Source organism: Oncorhynchus kisutch, linkage group LG15 (genome assembly GCF_002021735.2).
Source record: "Oncorhynchus kisutch isolate 150728-3 linkage group LG15, Okis_V2, whole genome shotgun sequence".
In the NCBI taxonomy this organism is placed as follows: domain Eukaryota; kingdom Metazoa; phylum Chordata; class Actinopteri; order Salmoniformes; family Salmonidae; genus Oncorhynchus; species Oncorhynchus kisutch.
In genome coordinates, this window is record NC_034188.2 from 56,467,734 (window position 1) to 56,478,620 (window position 10,887).

General features: G+C 39.8%; 1 protein-coding gene and 1 long non-coding RNA gene across 3 annotated transcripts; one reads left to right on the forward strand and one right to left on the reverse strand.

Moving 5' to 3' along the window:
* Nucleotides 1-339: 339 nt before the first annotated feature.
* LOC116353625 (uncharacterized) lies at nucleotides 340-1,744 on the reverse strand. The gene is made up of 3 exons (XR_004203119.1): nucleotides 1,305-1,744; nucleotides 1,098-1,213; nucleotides 340-968 (listed from the first exon to the last, which is right to left on the reverse strand). It is a non-coding gene; the product is annotated as an uncharacterized LOC116353625 (long non-coding RNA).
* On the forward strand, nucleotides 1,718-5,245 carry LOC109905520 (T-cell surface glycoprotein CD3 epsilon chain). Of its 2 annotated transcripts, none has more exons than XM_020502928.2 (5): nucleotides 1,718-2,046; nucleotides 2,742-2,942; nucleotides 3,074-3,211; nucleotides 3,476-3,531; nucleotides 3,830-5,241. In XM_020502928.2, exons 1-5 carry the CDS (start codon nucleotides 1,977-1,979, stop codon nucleotides 3,884-3,886), a joined length of 522 nt encoding a protein of 173 aa, XP_020358517.1. In that variant the 5' UTR covers nucleotides 1,718-1,976; the 3' UTR covers nucleotides 3,887-5,241. The 2 variants fall into 2 exon arrangements, with proteins under 2 accessions (XP_020358517.1, XP_020358516.1); XM_020502927.2 differs by having other exon boundaries at nucleotides 1,726-2,050; nucleotides 2,740-2,942; nucleotides 3,830-5,245.
* The last annotated feature ends 5,642 nt before the right edge of the window (nucleotides 5,246-10,887 follow it).

The following is a 10,887-nucleotide window of genomic DNA, read 5'->3' on the forward strand; positions in this document are numbered from 1 at the left end:
TGTTTATATCCCCCTATTGTATGTTTATGCCTATAACATCATTTGCAAAGCATTTTTAAGCCTAGTGCTTATGAAGAATAATATGCTTTTAAGCCTTTATGTATAGTTAGTTATGTGTTGTGAGACTAATATTTGTTTTTATCAAGCCTTTGTAAACCAATGGGGCCAGTTTCCCTCAATTTTGTTGGTGTGGCCACCGGCTTTATGTCAGTTCAAAGTTGTGATAACAGGGGGCACAAACGAGCTATATTCTCTGGTCCTTATCATCAAGGTTCCACACAAAGTACCACTGATGCGCTCATCCAAACCTGTCAAATATACACAAACATCGCGTTTCATATTATTCATTTCAAATGAGAGACTTTAGTTCAAACAATTTATTGTAATAGACAAAACACAGGCCTACACATAGGCTTACAGCAACACAATAAGAAACAACGTGACAAAATCATTCAGTCATATCTACAAGTCAAAACCATTGTGTGTGTGGTTTTGTAAAAAATAATTTAGGTACTGGCCTATGTATTGTCTTTAAAAATCAATTATGTGGGATGGAAACAAAGCACCAATAGGTACATTTAGGGGTAAGTAATACAGTATAGATCCAGAGGCGGTAGAGAAAGCAAGACATCCCACTCTGGGGGTGGCGCCACTCTGGTCTACTTATTTCCCCCTGTGGGTGGGGAGAGCGGGGAGAGACAATAAGTAGACCAGAGCCATTGCTCTCACATGGGAACGCCAACTTACACAGACAGGAACCTTGACCATTTTTTCCAATGGTAAACTGCCTGAGTAAGACATCTTCATTCATCCACCATCTTTGATAGGCTTACAGTATAACCACACCTTTGTCCTGTTGATGTTAATGTGTTGATGTTCTCCGTATCCATAGACCGAATGATTTTGCAGTGCATGGTGATCGAACAGGTTTCCTGATATATTCATCAGAGGTGTAGGGAGGGTGAAGTCTGTGAATCCCAAAAATAGTAGTTATACAGATGATTAACAAAACATGCATACAACACTATTTTTACCTTGGTTTTTGTGGTAAATATGAATGAAAAAAACTGTTTTGATAATGGTATTCATGCACATACCTTGTCCATAACGTAGAGGCCTATGATATTTTCATTGAAGAAGTAAGGGAGGAGGATGATCTGCATAACATACCAATACCTATTGCATACCTTTGTATGCCTCCTCATCTGTATACCTGCAGACACAGACACAAAAGTGAGCAGTTTAGTCATCTGCACCCAAAACATCTAGCATTCAACCTATTCTTATAGTTTACATATTCTTACCTCTTTGTTGATTGATATCCATTGAATTGTGTTCATTTTCTGTTTTTAGAAAGTTATGAAAAGATAGATAGTATCATTATAAAACAATATCAATTTAGATCATACAAGGGACAAACCTTAAATTAAGGAGATCTTTACATGTTTAAGTTGCACCTGCCTGCACCTGCAGTCCTTTCAAATTCAAATCCAAATGTTTCAGTTGGGCAGTTAGGTTCCTGCAAGAATCCCCCACCAACTGAGGAGGTTCCTCGATGAACCCCACCTCCTATGGGGTTCTTGGACAAAACTTTTCTGGTCAATATTCAGTGACAATAACACTAAGGTTCTTCAAAGAACTTTGAGGATCTTAGAAGAACCCTTCTTTAACCCCTAATTTCTAGAGTGCACATAACAATTGCATACAAGCATTCACTTCCTGTTGCAAAGGGGAGAAGAGAGAGAGAGCGTGAGAGAGAGAGAGAGTGAGAGAGAGAGTGCGAGAGAGAGAGGGCGCGAGAGAGCTCTTTGGATGACTTTTGTTGACTTGCCATAACTTAAAAAGTTTCTGTCTCCTCTCTACATTTCCTGAGTCTAGTTTTGTTCTGTTTCAGATACAATCCTGGTAAGCTAGAATTTAAGTTTTTGACTGCTGAAAATCAAGATAATCGAAGGTCTGTCTGAGAAGTAGAGAAAATGAACAGAGCTGGCGTTTATGGCGGGCTTGTCTTCCTCCTCCTCATCGTGACTACTGTGGAGGGTAACGGTAATGTAAAAAATGTCCCTGTCTTTTACTCTACGACATTGACTCTTTTCTTATCAATTACAGACTCAAAACATTGCTGAATTGTATAAAAATGTACCCTAAGATAAGATAATTTTGCATACTATTTTTATTGTGTTGGTGAATATACCATTATGTGTTTAATCAGACATACAATTTTTAATTGACAATACAATACTGTTTATTTACATATATTTTTCGAAATATAATACACAGAGTGTTCAAAACATTATGAATACCTGTTCTTTCCAAAGACTTAGAATGACCAATTGAATCCAGGTGAAAGCTATGATCCCTTATTGATGTCACTAGTTAAACCACTTCAATCAGTGTAGATGAAGGGGAGGAGACAGGTTAAATAAGGATTTTTAAGCCTTGACACAAGTGAGACATGGATTGTGTATGTGCACCATTTAGACCAAAAATGTAAGTGCCGTTGAACGGGGTACGGTAGTAGGTGCGAGGCGAACCGGTTTGTGGCAAGAACTGCAATGCTGCTGGGTTTTTCATGCTCAACAGTTTTCTGAATATTTGAATATTAGTGTTTTTCAGGTTTGCGGTCTATTACAAAACCCTACACATTAACACTCTTTATTAATCCATGGGCTGGATTGGACCACCTCGCCGTATGTTTGTCACCTCTGCGTTAAAGCATACGTTGTGTTTTCTTTATTCAGGATATGTGTCATTCTGGAGAACTACAGTCACAATGACCTGTCCTGGTAAAGGACAATGGTATGAAGACACCGTCCAAATGGAGGAGAACGGAAATAAAGAATTAACAAAGAATTATGATGAAAACAAAAGAGTTTACCACTGTGTATATGACGATGAGTTTAAGGAAAAAACTAACTATCAGTTTTACATTAAAGGAAAGGGTGAGTAAAAGTGTCCTAATGTCATCTTTATGTTTAGAGCACCCCAACCTCTTTTCTCCATCCCATTTGAGCGGTCGTTTCAACACATTATTTCCACCCCTATGCCTATCTGTGTGTTGTTGGTGTTACAGTGTGTAAGGACTGCTATGAGCTGAATCCGCCTCTGGTTGCCGGGGCCATCATTGGGGACCTGCTGGTGACAGGAGGGGTCATCCTCATTGTGTATCTCAGGGCTCGGAAGAAGTCTGGACCTGCTGCACCCCAAAAACGTAACGCTGTTACCATCTGACTATGCATCCGCCAACAGTGGCACTTGGTGATAAGGCTCTTGACTATTTAATTTGACCATACCCAGGAGTACTTAACAACAAACTAGTCAGAGATCATAAAAATCGAAATTCCCTGTGACATAGTACACATAGGGTATCGACCATGTGTTATAAACATTAAGTATAGTGAATTGTTTATTTATTAAATATTTGTGTTTGTTTATTTATTAATTGATACCAACTTATATTTGGTTTTCCCCATAGCCACTTCCCGCTCAGCAGGCCGTGGCCCACCAGTGGTGCCAAGTCCTGACTATGAGGTAGGCTGTCTACCACCACCTCTTGTCTAGCTCTCCGTCTGTATTTTCTGCTTTTATTCCATCCGTATCTCCTACCTTCATTCCACATCTCCTGGTTAGCTAAAGTCTGTCAGTATTTTAGGGAGATGATCTAGGCTAGCTATTCACAATACTTCTGGTGAAGATGCATAAAAAAATTGTGGTGTTGCAATGGAAACTGATCTGTGAATCTGACTTAAACTGATCTGTGAGTCTGACTTCATTAACAACACCAAACAGCTACATCAGTCACCTAAAGCCTTTCTTTTCCCCCTGACAGCCCCTTAGTCTGGCAACCCGCAGCAGAGATATCTACGCTACCCACAGGACTGGGTAAACTGTCCTCTCACCAGACCACACCTGTTCTCTGGGACTCCTCTGATGCCCCGGACCAGCAGACCTCAGCTCACCCTGCCATCAAAGAGGAGGGGAGAAGGCTCTGTAGTGCTTAGCTTAGACTTAAATTGGCTTTTTATTTTAGCTTGATGTGTAAAATGTGTGATATTATGATTTAGTTAAAACTGTAGTTTAGAATTACTGGAACTAGTGATAGTGATCAACATAGTGTTGCTCTGGAAAATAGAGATATAAAGATAGGGAGATCTTTGTAAAGACTTTTAGATGTTTGCTGTGCTGAAAACAACAAGTACGTAGCTGTGTTGATCAACTGTTGTAAAATGGTATTAATGTTTGCAGGTGCCAGCCAAGTTGTTCCTCTTCACAATGTTATTGCTGCCATTCTATACACGGAGTGTACAAAACATTAGGAACGACTTCCTAAAATTGAGTTGCACCTCCTTTTCCCCTCATAACAGCTTCAATTTATTGAGGCTTGGACTCTACAAGATGTTGAAAGCGTTCCACAGCGATGCTGGCCCAGCAATGCTTCCCACAGTTCTGTCAAGTTGGCGGGATGTCCTTTGGGTGGTGGACCATTCATGATACCCACAGGAAACTGTTGAGCGTGAAAAACCCAGCAGTGTTACAGTTCTTGACATACTCAAACCGGTGCTCCTGGCACCTATTACCATTACCCGTTCAAAGGCCCTTCAATATTTTGTCTTGCCCATTCACCCTCTGAATGGCACAGATACACAATCCATGACTCAATCCATGTCAAGGGTTAAAAATCCTTCTTTAACCTGTCGCCCTTCTTCTACACTGATTGAAGTGGATCACTCAAGTGACTTCAGTAAGGGATCATAGCTTTCACCTGGATTCACCTGGTCAGTCTATGCCACGGAAAGAGCAGGTGTTCTTAATGTTTTGGGCACCCAGTGTATTAGCACTTGTACGTTATATTTTGCATTGATTCTATCTACTTCACTGTGAGCCACTGTAACACAAAGGAAATGTTTGTTTTATGAAGTGTAGTGCCATGCGACTAAAGAGTCTACCTAGTTTGTGGTTCTCTATCTTCAGTGTCAGCTCTCATGGTCTAAGCCACAGATGCCTGCACCCCTTACGCTTACAGTAAATGATGGTGGATGATTGGCCAGGTCTCTCTGTTGCTAATCATGATGATCTCACCGGAAACATTTCACATATGACTGTAGACAGACTACTTACCCGCATCGGTGGATTTTTTTATTTTTTTTTCAAACTTTCTATAGCTAGAATGAAGTGGAAATCATGTCTATTTGATGTATATATATTTTTTCTCTTTTGACAAGAATAAAGCCCTTCTTAGAACGTTCAGGTGTGGGTGTCTAGAGTTGTTTCCCACAGTGTTGTATCAATGAGTGACCAGATACTGTAGATCAATCCGGCCCTGAACTTACACAGCTGATTCAGCTAATTATGGTCCAGAGTGAAGACCATAAACATGGGAGCGTGCACACCTGGAACACTGAAGTGAATGGTATCTGTTAGACCTGATCAACAGTGGTTCTTTTGGGAAATTTGAGTCTTGTTTGATAAATGTGTATGTTTGCAAGTTTGGTTGATTGGTTTGTGTGTGTGTGTGTGTGTGTGTGTGAGGGGATGATGTGAGCTTGGATGTGTGGGTGTTGTTTGAGCTCTTCCGTTTGATCTCCTCTCGAAGCTCCGTTAGGAAACCGCACTTTGTAGACTAGCAGCAGTAAACCCCCATAACTACACTCAAAAAGCATTGCATGTATCATCCGCTCTGTTCCATGAGAATATCTGACACATTCGGGCTTCCTGTAGAGCAAACCCTCCACTAAAGTTGCTCTCTGTGGAAAGTCTGATAGAACAAAATTACTTTGACTCACTTGGTGATCTGCTAAAACGTAGGATGAAACCAGAAATAACAGAACACAATCAGGGAACATATACAAGTAAATGATTTATTGTTACAATTGCAGTCGTTATTTTGGGACCAACTTTCCATTTCATTATTTATTTATTTAATTTTGGTTTTATTTCACCAGGTTAGTCTCATTGAGATTAAAAAAACTATTTTCCAAGAGAGACCTGGCCAAAATAGTTGCTTCAGACACAATTACAACATGAAACACAAAGCACGACAATTTAAATGAATTGGTGAGGTGTGTTGCATCTAGGAGTCAAAACATTGACAGCCACCCACTTTATTGTCCACCATACATTTGACCTTATCTTTAAACTAATTCAAAAACACAAGCTCCTGCAATTTCCTGTCCTTCTGTAGCTTGTAGCAAGTGGAAGGGCCAGAGAAATAGAATGCTTTTTTACCCAGCTCTGTCCGGGCACAGTCAACAAGATACCGTCCTCTGAGCGGAGCTGATAGGTGTCATTTGTCTGCTGGGCAATGTAGGTACACAGGCAAAAGGGAAGCTGTCTCAGTATGGCCTTTTCGATGAAGACGTACCAATGACTATGTCTCCAAAGAGCTAAGAAAGGCCAGCTCCCTCTCATGTAGAGGGTACAGTGATGAGCGAGAGCTTTGGAGTTCAAAACTAACCGCCGTACACCTTAATTCTTCAAACATTATCTGTACACAGGTTGAAAAAAAAGTATATGATCGGATTATAAAAGCAAATAAAAAATGGTGTTACTACATGGAATAACAAAACAGCCTAAAATGTCTTTTTTTTTATTTTATTTTTTTTAATACGTGGAAAATGTATGTATGTCCATAAACAATTTCTCTACAATATAAATAGATAAATAGAATTCAACAAACGTGTGATATATGGTTCCAGAAGGAAATCTTAGTTCATGCAAAACAGTAGCGCAAACTTAACAAAGCAACTGAGCAAGCAGGTAATGTATGTACAGTGGGGCAAAAAAGTTTTTAGTCAGCCACCAATTGTGCAAGTTCTCCCACTTAAAATGATGAGAGAGGCCTGTAATTTTCATCATGGGTACACTTCAACTACGACAGCGGGAATGAGGAAAAAAATCCAGAAAATCACATTGTAGGATTTTTAATGAATTTATTTGCAAATTATGGTGGAAAATAAGTATTTGGTCACCTACAAACAAGCAAGATTTCTGGCTCTCACAGACCTGTAACTTCTTCTTTAAGAGGCTCCTCTGTCCTCCACTCGTTACCTGTATTAATGGCTGTTTTGTTAACACTGACCTCATTGTGGACAAGTTGTTTTGTTAACACTGACCTCATTGTGGACAAGATGTTTTGTTAACACTGACCTCATTGTGGACAAGTTGGTTTGTTAACACTGACCTCATCGTGGACAAGATGTTTTGTTGACACTGACCTCATTGTGGACAATTTGTTTTGTTAACACTGACCTCATTGTGGACAAGTTATTTTGTTGACACTGGCCTCATTGTGGATGAGACCCATTTTGCTAGATGCTAGGGATGAAAGAGAGAAATTAAATATTGCCTTACATGATTGATTATGGTCTTCATGTGTATAATTTTTGTATGTTTACTGTAAAACATTTCATTTTTAAGAATAGCTAAATCAGAAGTGTTCACTTCTGAATATTCAAAATTCAATGCACAATATACAAAGAAAACAAAGTGGCTCGGGGCTCGTCTGGTACCATTCAAATTCAAGTTGACATACTCCTATGTTTTTTCTCTTTTGTGTGGTCACTCACTTTTCTTGCCGGCAGGTTAGTGATGCTTTGGTCTGTGAGGCGATGTAGTAAACAACTACTACAATCAGGCAGTGGCCACCAGGACTCCCACAACCATCCCGACAGCCGTATCTGTATCCAGTTTAATGCATTCATCACAGGCTGGGGACACACACAACATGCTATACATACACACAATGCACGCAAGCAGTCGCACGCACAATCCCTTACACACATGTACATTATAATGACGTGTATTATAATGGCATACACACAAACAAATATTGACTTCTTAAATTATTGTGCCATATCATTGTACACTGAGGGAAGGGGCAGTACTGTACTTACTCCGACCTTTCACATATATTTTGCGATCTTCCCTTCCGTCTTTCTTGCATACAAACTCCCCTGTGTTCTCATCCTTGTAATCCAATATATGAGTAGTTTCATTATTAGGGCTGAAAGTGAAACCATCAACACGTGATAGTGTGATCTTGTCCGAGGATTCTGTCACGTGTATTTTCAGCTGAACTAAATATATAGAAAAAACAGCATTTGATCAAATAGAATGATAAGCCCTTTCAGGGAATGAATTTTTCTCTCGATCAACTTTCCCCTCATGCTCTGTTTCTGTTATTTAAGCAAATGCATATACTCTAGGCAGACATTGTCAGGTCCATAATTATTGGCACCCTTGATAAAGATCAGCAAAAAGTCAGTTTAAAATAAATAATACAAATACTGAGCTATATTGTATGCTACATTTAAAAAATATATTTTATACTAATACAATTTCTCAGAGAAAGAGATTTTGTTTAACAAGTAATAACAAGTAGCCTTTTTCTAAAATGTTTTATGAGACTGGAGAACACGTTGAGAGATCAGAGACCTGGCAGTGTGGTGCCAGGACAACAAAGCACACATCCCGACAAGAGAGACAACACTACATAAAGAGAGACCTAAGACAACAACATAGCAAGGCAGCAACACATGACAACACAGCATGGTAGCACAGAACATGACAACAACAAGGTAGCAGCATACAAAAATAGTACAAACATCCCGGTGCACAGACAACAGCACAAAGACATGAAGGTAGAAACAACAATGCATCACACAAAGCAGGCCCATCTGTCAGTAAGAGAGCCCATGATTGAGTCTTTGAATGAAGAGATTGAGATAAAAACTGTCCAGTTTTGAGTGTTTGTTGCAGTTCGTTCCAGTCGCTAGCTGCAGCAAGCTGAAAAGACGAGCGTCCCAGCGATGTGTGGGGACCTTTAACAGAATGTGACTGGCAGAACGGGTGTTGTATGTGGAGAATGAGGGCTGCAGTAGATATCACAGATAGGGGGCAGTGAGGCATAAGAGGGTTTTATGTTGGACGAGCAAGGAGGCATGGCTGAGTCAAATCGGAATCCTGACTTAATGAAGTGGCCAGGATTGAAGAGTTCAGCCATGTGTTTCTTGTCAGTAACAACCACATCATCAACTTTAAGGCACATGGGCAGCTGTGAGGAGGAGGGTTTATTCTCCAGGTCTTTAACCATTTTCCAGAACTTTTGGGGGTTTTACCCACAGAGTGAGAACTTCTCCCTAAAGTAACTAACCTTGGCCTTCCGGATAGCCTGAGTGCACTTATTTCTCATTTGCCTGAACAAGAGCCAGTCAGCCTGAGTATGTGTGTGCCGAGCCATTCACCAAATGCAATTCTTGAGGTGGAGTAACTCTGCAAGATCAGTGTCGAAACAGAGGCTGAACCGGTTTTTAATTCTCATTTTCTTTACAGGGGCGTGTTTGTTAACAATACTACTGAAAATATCAAAAACGAAGGTCCAAGTGTCTTCGACAGAGGGGATCAACCTGAGCCAGTTCATGAAGGAAGGCTTGCTCATTTTTTAGCAAGCGTCGTTTCACTGAGAAGCCATTACGAAACACAGGCTGTAAAAAAGTGATCACTAAGGTCCTTACAGAAAACACCAGACTGATACCTATCAGGATTATTTGTGAGGATAACATCAAGAAGATTAGCCTTTTCCGGGTGTTTGGAGTCATATACCTTGTGGGATTGGTAATAATCTGATAAAGATTTAGGGGTCCCATTGCTCTAGGACTTGGTCAGGTGGTTTAAGCATGTCCCAGTTTAGGTCACCTAGAAGGACAAATTCAGACTTAGTGTAAGGGGCCAGGAGAGAACTTAGGGCAGGTAGGGTACAGGCCGGTGCTGATGGAGGACGATATTATCCAGCAACAGTCAACAAAGAGCTATTTGAAAGTTTAATACTTAAAACCAACAAATCAAATTGTTCAGGGACCAACTTGGTGGAGACAACCGAGCACTGAAGGTGATCCTTGGTAAAGATTGCTACTCCCCCACCTTTCAAAAGAGCTGTCTTGCTCTTCCTTAACCATGTCTCAGTAATGACCAACACATCTGGATTGGAGCTGTGAACCCACACTTTCAATTGATCCATTTTAGGTAATAAGCTTCTAGGTTTCACATGCAGAAAACCCAGGCTTTTGCGAGAGCAGAAATCAGTGAAGCAGATATCAGAGCACAAATAGGAATTGGAGCTAGCAACAGTAGATGGGCCAGGGTGTACATGCACATTTCCAGATATCATTAACAGTAATACAATCAAGGCATAGGACAGGGAGAGCTCTGCAGTGTTGATTTATGAAATCTGAATGTGCATCAGATGGCAACAAGATCATATTGTAGCAATTTCATCAGGTAACATGAATACAAAGCCGGAGAGAGGTGGTTAGAATGGGATGGGAGGCCAAAAGTCTGTGTAACAAATAGAGAGAAAATCCCCAGCTACAATAAATGACATTGCCACTGTAGTTTCTATGTAACTAGATACACTCCAACGTTGTTTTAGAGAATTTGGCAGTACGAACCGGCCTCACAACCGCAGACCATGTCTGTGGCGTCGTGTGAGTGAGTGGTTCGTCTTAAACTTCAATTTTGTATAATAGTAAAACAAAAAATACATATATTTTTACTGGATTTAGGCCTGAAATGTTACATGAAATAACACCTTCACACAAAGATATTGATTTATCTTAATTTTGTGTCTCCTACAAACATTTTCAATTGTAAATAAATCTTTCTCATGTCAGTGATGAAAACTTGTGTTTCTATCAATTTCAATTTAATCCACCAGAAAAGACAGAAAAAATAATACAACAAATATTGTGGTTAAACTCAAATATACTAATTGATAAAAAATAAAAATAAATGTTTTTTATTTTAAAAAAGAAGTTATAATCTTCGTAAATTATATCATAAATAGGACAGGTGGAGTTGTCACACATGCAGCTAACAAAAACATATGGAAAT

Coding starts and splice junctions, on each gene's coding strand:
- LOC109905520 (XM_020502927.2), top strand. CDS start 1,977: ATGAACAGAGCTGGCGTTTATGGCGGGCTTGTCTTCCTCCTCCTCATC. Junction 3,212..3,475: donor ACCTGCTGCACCCCAAAAAC/GTAACGCTGTTA, acceptor TTTTCCCCATAG/CCACTTCCCGCTCAGCAGGC. Junction 3,532..3,829: donor TGCCAAGTCCTGACTATGAG/GTAGGCTGTCTA, acceptor TCCCCCTGACAG/CCCCTTAGTCTGGCAACCCG.